Source organism: Parasteatoda tepidariorum, chromosome 6 (assembly GCF_043381705.1).
Source record: "Parasteatoda tepidariorum isolate YZ-2023 chromosome 6, CAS_Ptep_4.0, whole genome shotgun sequence".
NCBI lineage: Eukaryota > Metazoa > Arthropoda > Arachnida > Araneae > Theridiidae > Parasteatoda > Parasteatoda tepidariorum.
This window is the reverse complement of record NC_092209.1, coordinates 71,079,997-71,104,197: the sequence shown is the minus strand read 5'-3', so window position 1 is coordinate 71,104,197 and position 24,201 is coordinate 71,079,997. Positions and strand designations below refer to the sequence as shown.

The window sequence follows — 24,201 nt, the reverse complement described above, 5'->3', positions numbered from 1 at the left end:
ATACATAAAATAGCGTAGGACCGCACTTTTATTTTAACGCCTTTTAAAACGTCCGCACTGAACCATTTCATTCCAGTATAGCAGCCTAATTTTAGATCTACTTTATTATTCCTGTGAAAACTATTTTGAAAGTGTCAAAATTTCTTTTGTTTTCAAAACGAAAAGTTTCCATAAAACAATTACTTCGTTTGATTTAGCAAAAGTAAAAAAAAAAAATTTTTTTTTAGCCTGTATTTTTTTAAAGTTATCACGTATTAAGTGTGATACTTTTTGAATTCTTCTGAAATGAAGAAAGAGGTGAACGACCATACTAGGTGACATTATTATCTGAGTTATGAGTAAATATTGACGCCCGGTGGCTGAGTGGTAGCGCTTCGCGCTCCCGTGCCACAGGTCCTAGGTTCGATCCTCGGGCCGGGCAAGGTTGACTCAGCCTTTCCTCCCTTCGATGGGTCGATAAATGAGTACCAAGCATGTTTTGGAACTAAACACTGGGGGTTCCGCGTTCGACTGACCACCTGGCCGGAACATCTGCTCCTGCACCCCAGAGCCCAAGGTCCAGAAAACTGAGATGGGCACAGTAGGCCTTGGCCCTCTATGGGCTGTCGCGCCACTGAGTTTAGTTTATGAGTAAATATTTATGGTAGCTTTGTGATTTCACATTTTAACTACACGTTATTACACACATTTTTGCTTGGAAGAAAGATGTTATATCGAGAGTTGACTGCGCTGTATACGACAAAAACCGCCTAAGTAACCATTTCATGCTTCTTTAAAAAAAAGCCACTTCAATTAAACGTTAACAAATCTTTTAATATCAATGATATGTTAGGCATCTCTTTTGTAGCTTTCCTGAAAGTATGGTAGACAAGGTTCATCTCAAATGTAAAAGTTTACGAAACATGTGGGGCCAAAAGTAATATTAGGAATATTATGAAATATTCATAGTAATTTCATGTTTATTATTTTATAACCAACCGCTGTTGTACAGCAGACTTAATTTTGAGTTTGTGATTACCCGGGTTCAACTCTGTCACCTTTTAGTTTTGGAACCCTACCCAGAAGACAAGGAAACTCGAGGATCACGCATTGGGAAAAACTAGCCTTTGAAGAGGACATTTTGATGAAACTAACCTGCATTTTGTATAACATAGGAAAATCACAAAATCTTCCGCGGTCAGCCTGGCGGCAGGGGAATTCTGACGCATGATCCGTCTACCACTAAGGATATTTCATGTCAGCACTGTGGTCGGTGCGAGCCGGGAGCAAAGTTCGTAACGAACAGCCATCGCTGGGATTCGAGCCCGGGTCACCTGAGCCACCACAGCTCCATATTTATCATTTTATATCCTTTGTTGAATAGCCCACCCAATTTTGAGTTTACTATATCCAAAGTTCAGCACCTTAACCTTGTAATTTCGAACCCAATTCAGAAGACATGAGAACTTCTGAATCAAGTATGGGGATAAATTTGCCTTTGTGGAAGACTTTTTGATGGCATTACTTTCGCTTTACATGGAGAGTGAAACCAGGAAAACCTCCCATGGTCAGCCTGGCGGCAAGGTGTTTCTAACCAATGATCCGTCTACCACTGGGCATATTTTTTGTCAGCACTGTGATCGGTGCTAGCCGGGAGCAAAATTCGTATCGACCAGTCATCGCTGAGATCGAACCCGGGTCTGGAAGGCGAGCGATCTGTCCCCTGAGCCACCATGGCTCCATATTTATTATTAAAAATTGCACAGGAAGTACATTTTTGTGAAAAAAATAATAAATAACTTAAGAGATTGCGACTGTCAAACAATTTTATCTCCTTGTGCCTGGTGGCGATTTTGAGCTATACTAAACATAATAGATTCATATAAAATAACTTGACATTGTTTTTTTGAAGCTCTGTCGCTAAGGAAAATAAAAAAGCCACAGTATAAGTGCTTTTTTTTTTTTTTTTTTTTGAAGCAGTACAATGATTTTAAACTGTCTATATCATCTTGCAGGGAAGAATTATCTAGACTTTAAGACAGACAAATAATTTAATAGTTATTAAACTTTTTGAAAAATTGCCAATTTGGCGACATTTTTCCACCTAGATTAAAATCTCCGCCATATTCTCAGTTTTTGCTAAATTTTACGAGTCCAGGTAATTAATGCAGCATCGTAGTAAGTTTTTAAATATTAAAAGATTCATCCACAAACGCTTATTATTTTCTCAAAACTGTCTCTTTAACATTGACGTTTTGCGCCATTTTCAAACTAAGCATAGACAGCTTTGAGTTTAGATAGGCTAAACTTGACCTAACAATCATGAGTAGCTGTTGCAAAATCATAGCAGTTGTAAAAATAGTAAATTATTCGCAAAAAAGCACCACTTCATATGACGATGGAGCTGTCGAAAACAGCCATATAATGAATGATAAATTATCTTTCATTTTCCTTGGGAACAACATATTTTAATGTGCTGTTTCTGAAATTGAAAAAAAAGAATTGTACCTGGGCACAAATTTTAAAATTCAATCATTATTCTGTAAATAACTTCCGCCAGAACAGCTGTGATGCAGATAGAATTAAAGATAATGTTTTAATTTTTTAACTATTTTTTTCGTTTGTTAATCAATCAATTCTGAGAAAATTTAATATCGTGATTCATTAATTTTTCGATTGTTCTTTGTTCCACGATTTGAAAATAAAACAAAATTCCTCTGCAATTTCGAAAGAATTCATAGAATATTTTGGTTAAATAAATATCTGTTTTGTTTTGCGAATCGATATAAGCATTCTAAATTTAATGTGGACTTGGTTGTTGACGTGAACTTAGTTCTTGTTCGTTATTAAGTTTTGCAAACAAACAATATGAAGGTACGTATAATAACTCGATTTATTTATTTATTTTAAACTGAAAATCAGTATCTTTAGTCTCGGTAATAGTACAAAAAAAAACGTAAATATTGATTTTTTTTTCATTTCTTTGTGTAGGGTACTCCGTAATCACCTTCCTGGTTATATATTTTTTGAATACTTATGAAAATGGCGAAAAACCATACGGATTAATGGTCTCTAATTAATATGTAGAGTTAGGAAGAAACGAAAACTGTCGAATCACTAGTGAAGACGGCGACGGTGATATGAAAAATATCAAATTCGGTTTGCTTGTCTCATAAAATTTGGAGGTGTTATTGCATTTCAACTCCTCTGTGTTCCTCGGCAATCAAACATGTTTTGATGCTTTCAATCTAGCTTTACTCAGACAGATTTCGACATTGTTAATTTGTTATCCTTAATGTTTATATATTTTTGTTAAGAGTTTTAAAAATACTGATTAAGGATGAGCATCCCTGTTTATCAGGTGATAGGAAAAATTAGTGCTCAATTAAAACCTTATAAACTGCAAAGCGTTTTTGTATAATGAAGTATTTATGTTCCTGTTCAAGCTCGAAAGCCGTTTAATGTGCACAGTAAATAGCTAATCAGCAGATAAAGTGTAGAAACAATAGTTTTTCGAGATTTACCTAAGTATTGTGCACAGTAAATAGCTAATCAGCAGATAAAGTGTAGAAACAATAGTTTTTCAAGATTTACCTAAGTATTGTGCACAGTAAATAGCTAATCAGCAGATAAAGTGTAGAAACAATAGTTTTTCGAGATTTACCTAAGTGATATGCACATTAACGGCTTCCGTATAGTTTACTATTAGTTAGTTCCGTATTATTTAGATATCGCAAATTAATAAATAACACACATTTAGTATTTGAAACGTAACTGTTATTTTAGCAGATATCGTGTTTTCTTTTTAACGAATGAATAATAATAGGGAATGTTCAGGCCTATTATTGCCTCAGCGCAAGAGAGAGGCTGTTGGCGAACTAGATATAACTTTGAGTTATGTAAAAGCTCTAAAGGTAGCCACAGATAACACAGGTCATCCCGAGCAATAGATTAAGATGACTTGACCATGTCTGGTGAAACCCAGAAAGTTATGCTGTTAAAATCACTTCTTTTAAATATTCGATGGGATTTCAGGCCAGAGGAAAACCTCCAACTTGACGGTCTCTACTGTAGGTAGTTTCAAGACCAGCTCAGGTGTCTTGAAAACAAGCAATTGGAAAGAAGTCGCCATAAATTGGAAACTTTGAAATTGCGACGTAAATGCAATTTAATTTAATTTATTCGTTACCAAGAGATGGCGCTGCGAATAGTAGAACCTTTAAATCAAGAAAAGTAATTGAAAAATCACAGTAGCTAATCATGATAAAGCAGTAAAAGGCAGTCGTGCTCTTGAAGAATAGGGAATGTGCAAATTATCTAGGTAATTTGAGGAATGAAATTATTTTTGCACTTCTACAGATTACTCCTTTTAATTTGCTCAATACCTATAATCTGTCGAATAAATTATTTCCGCACTTAAGTGTATGCCATGGAGACTAGCTTCAGCATCCATGGTGCATACACTTATAAATCGATTTTTCCCCCTATTTCAACATTTTGCGAATTTATTTATTTTTTTGTGAAATGAGCTTGTTTTTTTTTTTTGTCAAAAAAAGTCTTGTAAGAACGGTACCGATTTCTTCCGCTAAATTATTATTAATATTCATTTTTATTCTTTACAGTTAAAATTATTTTTCAAAGAGCAGTATCATCTGAAACGACGGAGTAACAAAGGGATTTTCTTTTAACGTCCTAACTTTTTACTTTCTCTGATCTATGTGTGGCGAAAAAAATTGTTTTTTTTTGATTAATCAAATGTAGACATTTTGTATTTTCTATTAAATCAGTGGTTCCGAATGATTTATTGATCAGAAACATCATCATTATTCAATTCAAATCGTGAATGAACCTTTTTAAACCTTTCACAAAATGGTGTTCTGCAGAATCTTAACAATCCGTGGAAGTGTTACGAGGTTCCGAGAGTTAGAGTGGCTTAAATAAGGGATTTGCCCGTGTGTTGAGAGTTGAATGTCCTTCAATAGTCTGACAGTTTTCATAAATTAAGGTTAAAACAAAATTCATGTAACAAGGTTATATTTTATTTCTGAAGTTATTGATTTTGGATTAAATAATTTTCCCATAAGATGTCACTACAAAAAGTAAGTCCTTTAAATCTGGAAAATTAATTGAAAATCGTATCAAAACTTTGCGTAATCTTTTATGAAGGAAAATAAAATTACAATACTTTCAAAATATCCATCAACTGCATTCACTTGTAATCGAAGGAATAAATTAGCAATCATAACGGAAAGAACACTAGAAGGAACTGAAAGTGCCATCTATCCCAAACTTTAAGTACTAAAATTAAAAACTCTAGGAATAAAGTTTATACCTTGTCACGTGAATTTGCAGCTAGATTCGTTTAACTTTAACCGTTTTACTGTTATAAATATTTGAAAACCGCCAATCTAATGTGGGACCACCTCTTAGCATTCACAGAATTTTGAAATGACCAAAATTGGTTCAATTTCAACCGAAATCTCCGCTGAAGATTTAGAATACACCTTCGGTACGATGGAAAAGGTTAATTTTGATCATAATCGATTAATAATTATAATGAAATGAAAAAATAATCTTGATTAAACTGAGTTTTTCAAGAATAATAAAAAGGAGAATATAATTTAGTTTATGTCACACCTGAAAGAAAAAAATATTATGCACATCAGTTTCCTTTGTTGATAATAGAGTAATTTCGCAAAGCGTTACGATTCCCAGTAACTTTAACGTTAACGCAATTTAAGCTTCGTAGCGCATACGTAACGCTTTTGCCTAACGAATTTGATTTTCCGAACTTTATTCATTTTTACATTACCTTATTGTTCATTTTTGTCTAGGTCAAATCATCTTTTGCTGCGCTTTTGTGGACAATCTTTTTTATTATGCCAAACATCTTTGCTGAGTCGGATTTTACTATGAGTTTCACAATCGATGTTCCACATGACATTGCCTTAAATCACAAATCCCCTCCATTAGCTGATGATCCAACTGCAGACAAAAATCACCAAAAAAGCCAGCCTATTGATTCTTTTCCGCCAAAAATGAATGCCAAGAAGAAAACTAAAGCTTACAGCGCAGTGTTACTAATTAAACCAGTAGAACCCAACAGTAATTGGGAATCCGAATTTTCCTCAATAATTAAAGACAACTTAGTGAATAAAGATTCATATGTTAAGATTCAAGATAATCATGGATTAAGAAAGACAATCCGGAAATCCGAGGCTTCGCACAAATTTGTAGTCATACCAATGGCGAATTCTGTAAAGTCTTTAAAGTCATTAGCCCACATAATAAAAAGCCGAAATGAATCTTCTTTATTTCCAGAAGAGATGGCTATGCCTAAACTGGAAGGGATTCCAGAGATTATAAGAATCATGCCAGTTAAAATGCCTTATAGGGAGTCAAGATTTGTGCCAAGAACCAAGAACAGTCCTCAAAATCTTGACAGTATAACAAAATTAAACATTACGAACGATGAACATTCGGTAAAAACAACAGAATCTTCGAGTAAGAAATATTTAGCCGCACCTTTATTCAGAAAATACATCCTAACCAGGCCCAGTCAACCCTCAACTACTGAAAGCCATATAGAAACCCTACCCAACAACAACCGTGTCACAGCAACAACCGTAAAAACAGAAGAAACAGAATCCATTCTAAACACAGCGCTTGGTGAATTAGAAAATGTTGAGTTGGAGAAAGAAATCGACTCGTTCTTGGATGATATCGATGTTGAAATAGTCGACCATTCATCTGCCAATAAGATCGATAAAAAAGCACCAATCGATGTCAACATTCACAGAACATTATCTGAGGAAAACTCTGGCAACGAAAGCAAATTCGGAATTATCTTCAAGTTATTTGATGATATTGATTCTACTGAAAATGACAGAGTTGTCCAATGGCCTGATGACAATCCCGATAAAAATACGCCAGAGGAAGAAATGACTCACGAGAGCGGTTCAAGAATTAAAAATAATGTTGTATTCCTACGTTTGTTTCCAAAATTTAACGAAAAAAACCCTTTAAAACCGGTAAACCTTAATCCGGAAGAACACCCCAATCTTTTCAGGAGTCTACTAACCACATCTTTGGCTAATAATAATATGCCAGATAAAATCAAAGCTTTGAATGTGGGTTTTAATGGAATTATAAAAACTAAAAGAATTCCTTTCAACGATAACGCGATCAAATTTAGTGACAATGGATATGTGGATTCGCCAACACCTGTATCTTTTTCGAATGTTCTTGAAAATTATCCTCAGAGTTTAAAATACAGCCCCTTCCATGTTCAACGTGAAGTAATGGTATCAGAAGGTGAAGATATACCTAAAATGGAAGAGATACGTGTTGAAAAGCTATCAGAATTAATACAGCAACCTGTGGAACTTTTCGGAGGCAAAACTTTTCCAGCGATTCCTTGGGACGAAGAAATTTATAATGAGATAAAAGATAATTTCATTTATGTATAAACTTATAAGACGATTTTCTAAAAACACTGAAGTTCAAACTTAAGAATATTTTCTGCCATTAACTTACTGGAAAAAATATATGTAAATGTAATAAATACTCAAAGCTTTAAAGATTAAAAAGAAATGTATTCAAGAAATGTGTTATATTTAATATGCCTTTTTTTAAAAATTCGATTTGAATCAAGATCAAGATAATGTAAGAAAGTAAAAATGTATTAAACTGGTACAAAAAGTTTTTCCGGATCGGGATAGCCTGGGGTGGCAGGGCGCTGCACTCACGGCCTGAGGACGGGAGTTCGAATCCAGTTAGCCGAAAACTCCCCGTGTAGTAAATGGTGATTGGGGCACGTTGATTCTGTTGGGTCACAAAATCCTCCATGTTCCCAAAACAAAGACCTCTGGGGGTACTGGATCAATGAAATGTTGCTACACACTTCCAAGGGAGTTAGAGCACATGTAAGGATTAAAATTGCCCGGAAATGCTGTCGTACACTGCTAGAGGTGCTCTCCTATTATGACCTGTACATAAGTACATGAAGAAACAGTTCATAATACGTGAAGCTCCCCTTGCGGCGTATGACGACATTCTCGAATATGGGTTCCCATGCAGTTTTAATCTTGATGAATCTAATCCTAGGAATTTATCGCAACATATATGCGACCCGCTGTTATATATAACTTTTTAAAACTTCGATAAAACTGTTTAAGAAAACTACCTAGTTGAGAAAAGCCGATTGCAGAATTGAAAGTGAATGCAAAAGTTTCCCCGTTTTGTTTCACTCTGTACGAAAAGAGAGGGAATTCAGCTATGGATAATAAACAAACCAAACACTCTGGGTTTTAAACGTTTATTTTGTTTATGTCGGACACAAAGCACAAATTCCTTCATGGATGAAGAATAAAAAATAAACGCATGTAATCGTTTCAAGAACTACAAATACAAAATGATACTAATCGATTAAGTTATGAATGACATTACTCTGAACAATGATACTCCCCTTGAATCAAGAGGCAGATAATAAAACATAAAAGTAAATAACACTAAACAATCACAATGGAACCACATTATAGGTTAATGTAAATAGTAAAATACAAGTATAAAGCTTTAGTAAAGTCAGTCAGCACAAATTTCAGGTTTTAATATACTTTGAGAATCCAGTTTTGGAAGTTCACTGTTTTCGTGTAAACTAAAATTAAAAGTTATCAATATTTCGAACTTTAAACTAACTTAATTTCGTAAAACAGATTAGTGTTAAATTGTTATTTTTTGCTTGTATGATTGCGTAAAAAAAATTATGTCTAGAAAATTTACATAAAACTAACTATGCAATGAAGTACTAATAAATGAGATGTAGAAATTTTTTTTAAAAATCAATCAGATTTAAACACCAATTTTATAAATAAGAACTTCGTGTTAATTGAATTCCGATTGTGTTAGCAGTTGGGATTGTAATCACAAATTGATTGTTATAGTCATGAGGAGAAAAAATTAATAAAACTATTAACAGAGAAACTCAAAATTCATAACATATACATAGGTGTGTTAGGAATCACATTAAAATTATTAATTTTTATAATTAATAAAAAAAATTTAAAAATATTTTGAATATTAATTAGAAATAAGATTAGAAACAAAAGCTTTTAAATGTTAATCAGTATGAAATAGTTAACATTAAAAATACCAATATTTTTACTTGAATAACGTTTAAGGAAACTAATTTAGTTTAAAAGGATTTAAAACACACCCATAAGTATTTGGTCTGTAAAAATCGGCCAGAAACCCAGTTAATTAACAAGTTATCAGTAGGCTATGCATAGCTTATCAGAAAATTCTCGAACTTATACTCTTTCATATAATACTTGAATAATTAAAAACCGATATGGAACAAGAATAGTTCGATGATCTTAATTTTTAGATACATTTTAATTTACAATAAAAATTCACACTAAATTCTTGTAACCAAAACATTTTTAATTTAAAAAGAAACTTTAATTTTAAATAAATACTACTTTGTTGCATTTTTGAGATTGTAAAAAGTGATATGAACAGTTTTCACAATAAATGTCAAAATACAAAGTTGTAAAAGGGTAACAAGTGTTATGTAAAACATCTCATTTCAGCTGAGATGAATATTACAAGCAACAAAGGTATTTTGATATCTAAAAAGAAAACAAACAATTTAAAAGTGAGTAAAAATTGAGCACTTTTTTATGAAATCTAGTACAAAATGCGATGAATTAAAAACGTTTCACACTAGTATAAACAAGCACCCATGCAGCAGAAAAGTAAAACGTTTTTTTCTTCAAAACAGCACCATATGCGGTGAATTTTTTTTTATAAATGAAAAGTCTTAAGCAAATTTCTCTACCAGATTTAAAGCTGTTGCTTATTAATTTTAAATTATAGAAAAAACATTTCGATATTTTGAAATTAACCAACAATTTCTATAAGAAAATATTATCTTGGCTTTTAAATTTTGAATAGTTTAATAATTGTTGGAGTAAGAAATTATTAGGCTTTGTTTTATTTTAGAATATTTTGAATTGAGAAAAATAACACATTTTTCACAACAATTAATTTTTATTTAAATACAGCAGACTTTCAGAGTAGTTTTCTATCTTTGGCTGCCAAACTTTAGTTTGCATTAATATAGATTATTTTTTCAAAAATGACTTCTTAATTTTATTCAAAAGTTATCTTTTAAAGTGAAAAAAAAATTCACATTTTTCAATATACCTTATCTTAAACAAATATAATATTTTAAATCAAGGAAAATAACACACTTTTTTTTCCAATAAACGTTTATAAAATAAGAATCGTTTTCGAATTTCGATATATTTTCAAATGTTAAGCTTCTAAAAATGCTTTCTAGTGCCTTACTTTAAATAAAATAATCTTTGAAATTAAGAAAAATAACATATTTTTCTTTAAACAAACGAATTTATAAACAGCTAATTTCCAATTTTAACTTCAGGTTTTGAATGAAATAAAAAACTGTCACAAAATGAAAATTAATTTAAACATATTTCTTACAGAAACTACCGTATTTCTTTCATTTTTTTTCTTTAAATTTGAAATTAGTAGACAACAGCCTTAAATAAAAATTTCAAAAATAACACAAAATTAGAAACACAAATCTATAAAATACCAACAATGGCTAAAGTAATATATAACAGGCTATTAACAGCGGTTCTACACGCATGTACCATTTAAGTTAAAAATTGCCCGAATTGTGGCCTTTAAAAAATTAAAGAACAATATAAAATACTAATACTGGGTGCAACTAAGTCTTATTTTATAAAAGTATCATCATCCAAAAATTGTTGACTTCAGATCATTAGTCTGCGAATCGGTGATAAATATAAATCTTACCCTTGATATATGAAACAAATTATTTTGCAGACAAAAAGTCTACAAAAACTGCAACGATAACTTTAAAAATACACATAGAGAAATATGCATTACTAAACACGTACACTAAACATTATAACACTTATACTATAAGATAAACAGTGTTTAGAAAACAAAAATCATAACGTGCACACTTTTCCTGGCATTTAACGGAACATTCTTTACAGTGCAGGATTCTAGTATTAGCCTCTCCTGTGAATTAGATACAGACTGTTTGGTAAAGAATTTGTTCTTTTCATTAACAAAAGAAAAACTAAAAACGAATAATTGTCAACATTATGCTATGCTAACAAGTGATTGTATATAGGAAAAATTAACATAATTTTAGGGTTAGTTAGAGATGAATTGCTATGATTCTCTGCCGAAAAGGTTAATAAGTTATTTCCTTTATTTGAATTTGCACATTTTAAGGATGAAAAAAACCCAGAAGGAAGTGGAACTAATGCACATTATCTCATAATGTGCCTGATGTAATAATATTTATACATATTTATAGAGCCCCTGTCAAAGTTAAGTAAAACAAATATTGACATTATGGGCCACAAATGAATATTTAAGCTAGAAAAACGAAAATGATGGCGAAATCTAAAGAATCACTATTAAAGAACCGATGGATTAAAAATATCAAAACATGCCAATTACTCGAAACAAGTATCAAAACAAGTTTGAACCAACAATTAAACAGGTTTTGATACTTTTAATTTTTTATTCTTCAACAGTGATTTGTCACATTTTTATTTGTTTTCTTCCTATGTTAAATATTAATTTGCCATATCCAACATGTTAATTTTTTCGCTATCATTTATGATAAAAATTCTAAGAATATATATTAATAGCAGCGGTTGAATAACCTTTCGTATAAACAGTTTTTGTTTAATTAGCTAAAAAGCGCAGCAATTTTTTTTAATGGAATCGGTGTCAATTATTTACAACCCTTATTAAGCCTTGTAAGAGCAAATAGAAAGTACATTAATCCACTTTTTAAATGTCATAGCAAAGGGCATTGAAACCCAAATTTATTAGTGCAACAGCTTAAAAAGTTTTCAGAAATTAAATTTTTTAACGAGATGAAAAATCTCCCAGACTGCATCTAATTATAGCAGGATGTTGCAGAATTCTCTTTACCGATGAACTAGCACTTTTGAGATCACAGCATCATCGTTATTCGCTACTCTACAACGTGTCTTCGTCTTTAATTTAATGCACTCAAATCCAATATATATTTACACTCTTGCTTTCAGATTTTTATTTTATTTGCCATGTTTGATTATGTATAATAAGTATAGACCTAAACATGGTCAGCTAATAGTGCAGGCTAATGGGAAAGACGCTCATAAACTTAGATGCGCTTGTAAAGAAAAGGAACTCATATAAATTAAGCATATTCATTTTGAAACAGGTTATTTATGTTTAAACCTTAGTTTAGATTAACATTATCTAATCGATTCTGGTTGGTCCCAGAGGAGTAAAAGATATACTATTAATTTTAGATTATGATATGATGATTCATAAAATTTAGAATTAAGATGAGGATTGGAACTTGCGATACTTTCTTCATTTTGTTTAAACTTGTTTAAACTATGAATTCCAATGGTCATTCATGTATGTACCAATTTAAGTAGTCTTAAAAGTTTAACTATGAATTCATTTATGGATTTCCATACAACTATGTAATCTTGCCTATGGATCCATACAAGTAATAAGAATTTTTTTGTGTTTTCTTACAACTATATAATTTGGACTTTTTATTTTATTTCTTGGACTTAATTTTTTTGGGTTATATTTATTTATTTTTTACTTCAGATACAAGCAATATATTTTGTATTGAAACATTAAATTTATTAGATCCAGCATGCACTTTGCTATAAGAACTGGGCAGCACAAAGTACACATTTCTTTAATAATTAATGCAGAGTAATTAGCATTAAATCACTCATAATTTAGCTTGGATTACTAATCGACTTTGTTATAAGAAAATTTCGCAAGGTAGAAGTTATTTCAAGCACAGAAACCTATTACTTTAAAACGGTTTAAAAACAGCATAAATATTTAATTGCATATGAAATTTGCAATAATATAAAATATGTTTTTGATCAACAGTGAATTAAATAACTGATGAATAATTTCAATGAATATTGGTCGTAGTAAAATTCTACAAACGTGTCACATACAAATTGTAAATATCAGTCTCATTAAAAATTGTAGTTTATTTTACATTTTGTATAGAAAACTGCAATAATTTTTTTTTTTTGAAAAATAGATTTTGAAAGATTGATTTTAAATGCTTGTTCCTGTTTAATTTACAAATCTTAAAATCACTAATCATAATTTAATTTGAGAAGCAAAAAATAAAAATAAATCTTATACAAGCAATGATAATTAAAAAAAAAGAAATATAGAATGATAAAATGAATTAAGCTTTAAAAACATCAATTCTGATATGTATTAATCACAACAAGTTCCTAGTATAATAAAATATGAGATAAAATACAAAATTTAAAAATAAATCATATACTAAAATAATTATATAAAAAAAACAATGTTACAAAGAAATTATATACAAAAAATATTTGATGATACATAAATCTAATAAACATAAGTACTTTTTGTATATAAATGCAAATTCAGTCTTGAGTAAAAGCAATTTAGTAAGCGCCTTAAATAATAAATACTTTTTAATATTTGTTTTATTTATACAATGAAAAATATTTGGTTCTCTCAGTTGAAAACACTGGTGAATATGAATTAGGGAAAATGGTGAATATGATTTAGGAAGAAAAAAAAGACAAACATCAATACACATTACATCATTTAAATGAAACTGAAACATGAATAACATCTGAGCAATACTTCATAATACCAATAGTTGAAAAGTGTTATCACAGTTTTCCTGTTTCATCTTTAAGGAATCAAGTTATTAAATCCCAGTGAATTTTTTCCTGGATTACTTGAAACAAAACTGCAACGTTAAATACATTAATAATTTTTTTTTAAAATTAATTACCTTGTGATATAGCTTTTATTTTAATTTTATACCTTGACTAAATACATAGATGAAAATTAGACTTGATTCCATTTTCTTGCATTAAATGATTTGATTTAAGTATAATTTGTAATGCTTGTTAGACATATCCTTTTTTAAAAATAGGAAATATCAATTAAAGCATAAATCAGCTTGAAACAAAACTTCTCATTATTGATAAAAAAATCGGAAATATTTAAATTTATGAGGATTAAATGTTCCAACTTAAGCGAAAATAATTTTATAATATTCCACACCAAAGCTGTTTCTATTTCAAACCTTGTCATTTCGATCATAAATGATCCTTAAACATAAAAAACAATGGAATTTGAAACATCAGTTTTTTTTTCTAGTAAACATTCACCATGTAGTGCTTAATTGATTCAATAAAGCTTGCACTACCGTTTACAGATCTTTTATTTCATCCAATCGAATTAGTTCATTTTTGCGTAGGTAGGGTAAAATATATCATTATTCCAAACATAGCAATTGTCATATGGTGTCATCCGGCTGCGAACAGCTTCTCCAATCATGTTAATAAAATTAGACGCCATAAGACGTTCACCTTTAATCTCAGGTTTAGTAGTGGAAATGAAACTGTAGAATAAGTCTTGCATATTTTTCTGGAAAGTGAGATCTGAAGGTGACATAGTGTCAATGTAGTTATCCATAATACCAAATATGGCAGCGATGTCTAAGCCATGAACGGCGAGTCGAACAGCGGCGCTCTCATTGGAGAATTGAATTGGTGAACTGGGAATGTAATCCACTAGGTACCAATAGGAATCTGTATCCAAAGCGTCATTGAGAGCTTCATTTAACCTCTCAAGAGGACAAATTGTTCTGACATCAGAGACCTGTAACAGGTTTACAGAATAAATAAATATATTAGGCAAAATTACTTTGTTAATGTTTTTTATTTTGTATTATATCCGTCGTTGCACAGCCGACCAAATTTTATGGGTTTACGACTACTAATGTTCAACTCGGTAGCCCTGTAATTTCAAACCAATCCAGAAGACAAGGAAACTCTGGGATCAGTACCCCCAGGGGCATTGATTTGCTATAGGAACATGGAGGACATTGCGACTCGACAGATCTAATGTGCATCAGTCACCATTTACTAAACGAGGAGTCTTCAGCCGGCAGGGATCAAACCCACAAATTTTTGGGCATGGGTCCAAACATCAGGTGGTTGCAAAAGTTCTTGCCTGATTTTAAAGTTTAAGCCTAATTTTAAAGTTAAAATATAAGTGTTATTGGCGGCATAAATAACACTCCCGTGAAGATGAAAAGGGCCCCAGAATGATGGAGCTTCAGAACTGTAAAAGACTTTAAAGTCAAAGAGCCAGGAAGTAATTAAGTAAGTTTATTCAATTTTTAATTCTGCGCAATTTTACATGAAATCCTGTCAGGAACTCATGATGCATGATTTTCAAGAGATTCTCATCTCAAAATTTCTTACAGTGTGCATACTGGACTTTTTAAGCTACAGACTTCAATCCTTGTTTTTGTAACGATTGAACTTTTTGTGAATGATAGAAGTTTATACTTTTTGGTGCATACATTCCACGCTGTTTATTTTAAAACAGATACTGGGAGATATTTTTACTTACCATGGAATGGAATTGTTGCTGAGGAGTTGTATCATTTTGAATGTAGTACTGTAAAGCAGTTACAGTTCTGTTATCACTGATTGTCTCCAATTTCTCACTGACATAATCGCTAAAGTCAGTCCACGNTAAAGTTATTAACTCTATTAGATTTTCTCTTTTTATTTTGTATTATATCCGTCGTTGAACAGACGACCAAATTTTATGGGTTTACGACTACTAATGTTCAACTTCGTAGCCCTGTAATTTTGAACCATTCCAGAAGACAAGGAAACTCCTGTATCAGTACCCCCAGAGGAATTGATTTGTTATGGAAACATGGTGGACTTTGCAACTCTACGGATTAAATGTGCATGAGTCACCATTTACTACACGGGGAGTCTTCGGCCGGTAGGTATCGAACCCACGAACTCTTGGGCATGGGTCCAAACATCAGGTGGTTACAAAAGTTCTTGCTTGATTTTAAAGTTTAAATCTAATTTTAAAGTTAAAATATAAGTGTTATTGGCAGCATAAATAACACTCCCACGACGATGGAAAGAGACCAGAATGATGGAGTTTCAGAACTGTAAAAGACTTTAAAGTCCAAGAGCCAGGAAGTAATTTAGTAAGTTTATTCAATTTTTAATTCTGCGCAATTTTACATGAGATCCTGTCCAGGAACTCATGATGCATGATTTTCAAGAGATTCTCATCTCAAAATTTCTTACAGGACTTTTTAAGCTACAAACTTCAATCCTTGTTTTTGTAACCATTGAACTTTTTGCGAATGATAGAAGTTTATACTTTTTGGTGTATACCTTCCGCACTGTTTATTTTGAAGCAGATACTGTGAAATATTTTTACTTACCATGGAATGGAATTGTTGTTGAGGAGTTGTATCATTTTGAATGTAGTACTGTAAAGCAGTTACAGTTCTGTTATCACTGATTGTCTCCAATTTCTCACTGACATAATCGCTAAAGTCAGTCCACGTCCATCTGTCTAAATCGTGAATCATTTTTGAAGATCCAGACTCTTGTGCAGTAGCCCCTATTAGTAACACATAAAAACAATGATAAATGTATAGAAGAACAAGATAATACACAAAAACAGTGATAAATATGTACAAGAATAAGATAATCCATAAAAACAATGATAAATATAAACAAAAACAAGAATATATAGAAAAACAACAATAAATATACAAAAGAACAAGATACTACAAAAGGACAATGGTAATTACATACAAGTACAAAGTAACACAAATGAACAATGATAAATACAAGAACAAGATACACCAAAAGGGAAATGGTTAAAATAACACTCTTTAAAATAACATAAAAATATCATGCATAATACCACTATGTTTATGTATAAGGTGTTCTGTAATTACCTCTCTTAATATATAATTTAAGAAGTTAAAAATAAATTTTAAAAAGGTAAACAGATAAGGGGTCACACATTAATATTTAAGCGAGGGATATCTTTTGATGGGATGAAAAATAATTGATCTAGTTTGATTGTCTGAATAAACTTGGGGTATTTCTCTTCTAACAGTCTTTTAAATCCTCTGTGTTTCCAAAGACAATCAAACAGGTTTCAGTTCTCCCTTCTTCCGTAAAGATTCATACAAATTTAAGAGCATATTTTTTTAAAACTTGCTTAAGTTGCTTAATGTATACTTTTTTGACACAATTATTGAAAAGGATTCTAAAAATATATATATTTAGAGGGGATCTTAAACTTGGGTTCTATTTTTGTGCTGGGCAAGGTTGAGTCAGCCTTTCATCCCTTCAGTGGGTCCATAAAATGAGTACCAAGCATGCTCTGGGACTAAACACTAGGGTTTCCGCGTGTTCGGCTGACCACCTAACTGAAACATCTGATACTGCAACCCAGAGACAAAGGACAAGAAAACTGCAATGGACACAGTAGGCCTTGGCCTTCTATGGGCTGTTGCGCCACTAGGTTTAGTTTTCAGAGGGTCTTATAACGGACTAGTCGTAAAGACACGGTTGCCAAAAGAACATCGAGGTCGAACATCACTGACGTTGGTCAGCAAGTGGGTAAGTGACATATTTGATTAGCCTGTAAAGGAACCGAAGGTATAAGTCCTCGTTAAACTGTTCTAGCCTAAAGGATTCGACTTCGCACAAAAGGTCATTGGGCTACCAAAGTGGAAAGCCTCCTCCGATTATCAAAATTGTGCTGTTATGTCTTCTGATTATCATAAGGGATGTTTCCCAGACTGTCGCGAATACCCCATAGTGCAGCTCTAGTGCGATGTAAATTAAGTACTACTACTTCTATATCAAGGGTGGTTATTGCAGTACACCCTGCATAATTCAGCTTAAAACTTTCTTGAGACATGTAAGCCAAAATATGCATTTTATTAGAATTAACATGTAAAATTAAAACGATTTTAAGTAAAATAAAATCAAGAAAAAATTACAAAACCCATTAAGTTTCAAATTTAAATAAAGTTTCAGAATAAATAAGATAAGAAGAAAATAAATAAATGATAAGAATATAATGTAGGATAAATCAATTTTAAATGAAATGACAACTAAGATATTTTAAATTTCTTACCAATTACGACAGGTACTTGAAGAATATCTCCTTCCTTCCACATATGGAAAGGTGTATTGTAAAGGACATCACCTGAAAAATAAAGCATAATATTTCAGATATTTTATTAGTTTAAAATTACTCTTCTGAAATTTAAAATAATAACATAATTTTGAAAAAGTTTGTCAATCAAACAAATGCTTGCAAAGTAAAACCTTTTCTTTCCAATCTGAAAAAGAAATTCCGTAGCAAATTAAACAGCTTTATAGTATAAAGCTTTTTTCATGTCAACTTTGAAGGTAATCCCACCTTTAAAATGATTTGTTGGATTTTCATTATATTTTACTTTTTCTCATTTAAATATTGATTTGCCACCACTATAATATTTCTGACCTATTGAGGAAGATTATATAAACTGCGCAACAAGGGTGATAATTATTACAGGGCATTCTATGTAATAATTGTAAACACATGCTACTCACCATCAACAACAACCATTTCAGGACTGAGTTCCTCTTCGGAGCTTGGTAAATCATGGGACCAATCAGCTGCCCAAAAGCCAGGAACTGCTGCTAGGATTTCATCAGCAGTTTTATTATATAAACATGACAGGGAATCACATTTTAATTTCCTGTAAAAATATGAAATATCCTTTAATTTCTTTCAAATTATATTAATAGTCAATCAAAACCGGACATAAAATATTGATTACTATTCAGGAATTATTTTATTTAAAAAAAAAAGTTAGTTACCGGATTCTTATTTCGATCATTTATTTATAGGTTTATTTTTATGATAAGCAAAAATTCGAACGTCCTCTGATTTTACTCTTGTACTCTATAATTTTTTTTTTAGATACTTAATGCATATGAATATATTTAATGAATTCGCATAATTATATGAGAAGATATCAAAATATTCAGCAAAATAATTATTTTTATTAATTTCGTTAAAATGTGCGAAATGAACCAATTTATAAAATTTCTTTACTTTCGCTGAGCTTTTAAAAAATTTTTAATCTCCTTTTTTAAACAAAAACATTAAAAAAAAGCGATTAAAATATAAAAAGAAAATGTAGATTGCTTGAGACAGCCAAGGATAGCAACTGGCAGCAGTGCTGACAGAAGATTCATTTACACAGTTTAAATACTATCGTATATGATTGAACAAGTTGTTTAAATGTCACACAGATTCTTCAAATGAATATACAGAATGTGAATAAATAACGCTTAAACAGAACAACATAGAAATGTACAGCTTGCAATGTTCTACTCAGGAAACGATATCTATCCTCACCAGGTTTTGAAATCAGTTACAAAGTTCGTTATCAGATGGCGCTGCTAAAAACCATTTCTTTAAAAAAAAAATCAACAATATGAGGCCATCTAAAGACACACAGATGCATGTGCAAATATTTTTCTGTTGGAATCGTCTGACAAATAGCTGAAAATTTCGTTTTATATATTGTCAACAGCGTCATTGTTGACGAAATTTGTAATTAATTTCGAAAAACAAAGTTGGTTTCCTAAGCATAATGCAGCGGATCGTACATTTCTATCTCCTTCCATTTTTCTCATAATGATTTCTTAAATTTTGCAGAATTTAACACAAAATACGACTTACGTTAGAAGAGCCGAGTTATCGGAAGAAATGTCTGTCAGTGTCTTATTGCTAAACTTGGCTGATGGAGCAGTAAGCCACATTTGGTGGAAAAGACCTGAGGTTTTCTTTGATGATAAAAGAGCTAAGCCAGCAGTAGCACCACCACCATGAGCCAATACAGTTACCTAAAATATTTCAGACCAATTGCAGTTTAAATACATTGGAACTATTTAATAAGCAATACTATTAAGCGAATTTGATGATATTAATACGATAAAAAACAATAAAATTTTTCAAGTCATTTAGAGTAGCGGTTCCCAAATGGTGTTCCGCGGGGCCCTAAGGTTACGTGGAAGTCTAAAAGGGGTTCCATGACTTTTTATGATGAGTTGTTAAACCTTCGATTATATATATCGATACTTCGATATAATCTTCGATTATTCGACTTCCGGTTGCCTTTGTAAAATTATTTCAAGTAAAATGCCTATGAAACAGAAATAGCATTTTTTAGATGAACATATAAAATTTCTAATAACATATTGAACAACTTATAAAAAAAGAGCAAGCATTTATAAAATATTGCATTTAGTATTTCCTATCCAGCTTTTCAAATCATAATAAATTTACTAGATACAGAATAAGGACTACAAATTTAACTGTGGTTATAAAACCTAGTTTAAGATTCTTCTTCCTCTCATTGGCACGACAGCCCAGGATGGGCCTTGGCCTTCTCAACAAGCCTATGCCAAGACATTCTTCCCTTAGCCAAGGTTCTCCAGTTTATTCAAGGCAGTCTAATAATCTTAGGTTTGATCGTCCTCTTTTTCTTGTACCTGTTGGCCTGGTACAGAAAACTTTTTTGGTTGTCCTGCTATCCTCCATTCTTATAATGTGGCCTGCCCATTTAATTCTTTGAATTTTGATAAATTTAATGACATCAGGTTCTTTATATGCTTTGTAAAGATCCGTGTTTGATCTTCTAAACCAGGTACCGTTCTTACTTATTCCACCAAAAATGCTTCGCACTATTTTTCTCTCAAATCTAGCTATCATATTTTCATCTCCACGGGTCATTGTCCAGGTCTCACATGCGTTAGTTTAAGATTATTAACGGTAAAACAATGACAAATCTTTATCCATCTAATTAAATATTTAAAAAATAGTCTTCTGTAGGTTATGAAGTTCACAATTACCTTAATAAACTTTATTTACGAAGTCGAGGTTCCGTCGAAAGAAGGTTGAATTGAAAAAAAAAATTTGGGGAACCAATGATCTAGAAATCATACTAACTGTATACAAAAAATCCATTAAATTTTTTTCTCATCATAAGATATGAATGAGACTTTTATTATTTTCTTTGAAACTGTTTTTGATGAAGCCCAAATGAGCGAGATTCGTAATACCCATGATAAAGAATGTAATTTATTAATTTGAGTTGCGGTGGCTCGGAGATAGAGCACTCACCTCTCAATCGACCCAGTTTTGAATTCAGAATGCTGGTATAAATACCAATTCTGCTTCCGAACTTAGCACTGACCACAGTTACGTCATAGTATTTACAGTGACGTAAAATATTCTTAGTGGTAGACGGATTATGGGTTAGAATCCTCAGGATCAGCTTAGGACATTTACATGTTACGTAAATGAGACGTAGTTCCCTCAAAAATCCCTCTACGAAATCTGGCAATGCTATCCCAATCTTTGATCCAGGAGCTCCCTTGCCTTCTGGGTTGGGCTCAAAACTACAGAGTTGAACATTGATAGTAGCAAACCAAAAATGGCGCAGCTGTTCAACACTTATACTGGGGGTATTATTGGGGTTATAAAACAAAATATTTATTTTTGTAACTTTGAATCCAAATCAGAAAAAAAGAAAATTTAAAATCACACTTGAGTAAAAATCATGCTTAAGAAGAAGTGCAGCAACGAAACCATCTATTTTAAGCAAAATTTAAAGCAGAGATGACTTCATTTAATGGCTTAATTTAATTTTTTGCGACTCGACCAATTTTCTAATAATACAAATACTATTGGCTATGAGTATTATGCCATAACATGTCAATTTTTGTTACTTTATTCTATAGTGGTTGAAAGATTTCTTTCAGCAATACGAAGATTAGAAATTTCGGATCTTGTTAAACAAAAATAGAGAGATTTTGCATAGCGTTACGGTTTTCCACTAATGCAGCGTGTGAATGACATTTTTTCTCAACTTCGCAATATCGCTAAGAGGTAGGAAAATTAGGTTAGCGTAAAACAAAGCTAGGCAAAGCCTCTCGGAAAGAGATATTTTACAAAGGGTTAAAGTTATCCGCTACTCGAATGTTAGTGCAAATTGAGCTTCACAGCGCATGTGCGAAACTCTCCCTACAAATCACAATGTCGCTATAGGGTAGAAAATATGGTTAGCGCTACGGTTACGTAAGACAAACTCTATGCAAAATTCATATATCTTTACCTTAATACGACGTGAAGTCAAACCACATAACTAACTAACTAAATTAATTATAAATTAATGTGAAAATTACGCCTTATTTTAGAAAATTTAATTGACGGAATCCGTCTTATGGTAGGTTGGTAGGTATTCAATTTACGTCGCTCTAGAGCTGCACAATGGGCTATTGGCAACTGTCTGGGAAGCATCCCCGAGGATGATTCGAAGTCAAGTCATCACAATTTTGATCCTCTGCAGAGGGGATGGTTTCACTTCCTTGGCAACCCAACGACCTGCTCGCGAAGTCGAGCATTTTACGGTAGAACAGTTTAACGAGGACCAATACCGTGCACCTCTGGTCCCTACGCAGGTTGATCAAAGAGATCACCCACCCGCCCAACTGACCGCAGCCAGTGATGCTTCACTTCGGTGTTCTACTGGGAACCGTGTCTTTACGATCAGTCCACTGCGGGACAATTCGCCTTATTAAGATTGTAGAAAATTTGCACTGCATTATTGCTTATTGCTCAAGATACTGATATTAAATTTCGACGTTGAACTGATTTTCATGAGAGTGTAGAATATATCAAAATTAAAATAAATTACATACCCTATTAGGATCACCACCAAAGCTTCGAATATTCCTCTGCACCCATTTCAAAGCTGCAATCATGTCCATAATTCCATAGTTCCCGGATGTAGGGGGTCGCATTCTATTCGTTAACAGATCCGATACCAAAAATCCGAACACATTCGTACGGTAATTCAGAGTGACGAATGTGACATCTTTAGAATCAGCAACGGATGTCGTTGGTCGCCATTTGATATCATCAGCTGTGAAGCCCTTTACTGGATGGTCACCCGGAATGTAAACGACCACTGGCCTCAAGATAGGGGGGGATAAACTCGGTGTAATGATATCTAAATAAAGGCAGTCTTCGCTCATTTCCAAATTAAGTCCGGGAATCGGTTTCTGGTAGCATATTGCGCTTGAATTGTATGCTTCATATGTCCCGGTCCAACATTCGTTCAGAGTAGAGGCTTTCATGGGTGGCTTCCACCGAAGTTCTCCAATTGGTGGTAAAGCGTATGGAACACCTTTGAAGATATACATATCATCTTGTTTATATCCTCTGACAGGTCCACATTCAGTGACAGCAACGGGTTCTCCAAGGGGTCCTCTGTTGGAATGACCTGAGCTGGTGATGACAGATACCACGCTAACGATAACCAAGACAATTACGATGCAGACGAGGCTGATGGCTACTTTTTGCCAGTATCCACGTTTTTGGTCGGCTTCTTTGCTTTTGGCTGCTTTGGCCTCTTCTCCTTCCTCTTCTTTGCCATCTGTTACGGCAACTGCGACGTCTGTATTACTTCCGGCTTTGCCGTTCTTACCTTCTTCTCCAGCTTTAATCTCTGCTTTTCCATCTTTTGATAGGAGTTCAGTACCTGCTTCAACATCTTGTTTGTTCTCTGGACCTCTTTTAAAAAGTCTGCAAGGAAATTTATTTTTAATCAGTCAAAAGATACGAAAACCAAATAAATTCAAACATAAGAATAATTATTCATGCAAGTTTTAAATATTGAAACACTTTCCCACTGTTATTATTGGTCCTAATGGTGTTTAAATTATGAATAAGACTTTCGAAAACAAGAGCTAACCAGCTCTTGAAAACAAAATTAAAACATCACACGAAAAAGTTTAGTTTTAAGCACCCTTACACAAGTGTAATATATACACCGAAGAGCCATTACATTATGATCACCCTCCATCTATAACAATGGGCTCGCCCAGGTTTTCATGGTTTCTTGCCCAGGAATAATGTTTTCATGGGCACATTAGGACCCATAATCTTCATAGAACAATCCCTGACGTCTGCAAGCTACTTGAACATAGTTGCAGACCAGGTTCACCCATTCATGGCAACAGTTTTTCCTGCGGGGGATGGTGTTTATCAACAGGATAATGCACCATGTCATAAGGGTCGAATCGTTGAGGAACATTCCAGTGACTTTCAAGTCATGTTTTGGCCCCCAAATTCACTTGACCTTAATTCAATAGAGCATTTGTGGTCCTACTTGGAAAACCAAATTCGTGCTGCCACGCTACCCCCTCG

The 24,201-nt window shown here is 32.6% G+C and overlaps 2 protein-coding genes across 2 annotated transcripts in view; one reads left to right on the top strand and one right to left on the bottom strand.

Annotated features, from left to right (window-relative positions):
- The first annotated feature begins 2,725 nt into the window (after positions 1-2,725).
- On the top strand, positions 2,726-7,585 carry LOC107441542 (uncharacterized). The gene is made up of 2 exons (XM_016054849.3): positions 2,726-2,853; positions 5,814-7,585. The coding sequence occupies exons 1-2, from the start codon at positions 2,848-2,850 to the stop codon at positions 7,446-7,448; spliced, it is 1,641 nt and encodes a 546-aa protein (XP_015910335.2). The 5' UTR covers positions 2,726-2,847; the 3' UTR covers positions 7,449-7,585.
- Positions 7,586-8,280: 695 nt separating this feature from the next.
- LOC107441543 (neurotactin) overlaps positions 8,281-24,201 on the bottom strand; it is an 87,437-nt gene continuing 71,516 nt past the window's right edge. The window contains exons 4-9 of the mRNA XM_016054850.3: positions 22,692-23,577; positions 19,669-19,832; positions 18,528-18,676; positions 18,067-18,138; positions 16,346-16,527; positions 8,281-14,739 (exon numbers count right to left, since the gene is read on the bottom strand). Coding sequence (XP_015910336.2) covers positions 14,317-14,739; positions 16,346-16,527; positions 18,067-18,138; positions 18,528-18,676; positions 19,669-19,832; positions 22,692-23,577 — 1,876 coding nt within the window. The 3' untranslated portion in view covers positions 8,281-14,316. The remainder of the gene's footprint in view (positions 14,740-16,345; positions 16,528-18,066; positions 18,139-18,527; positions 18,677-19,668; positions 19,833-22,691; positions 23,578-24,201) is intronic.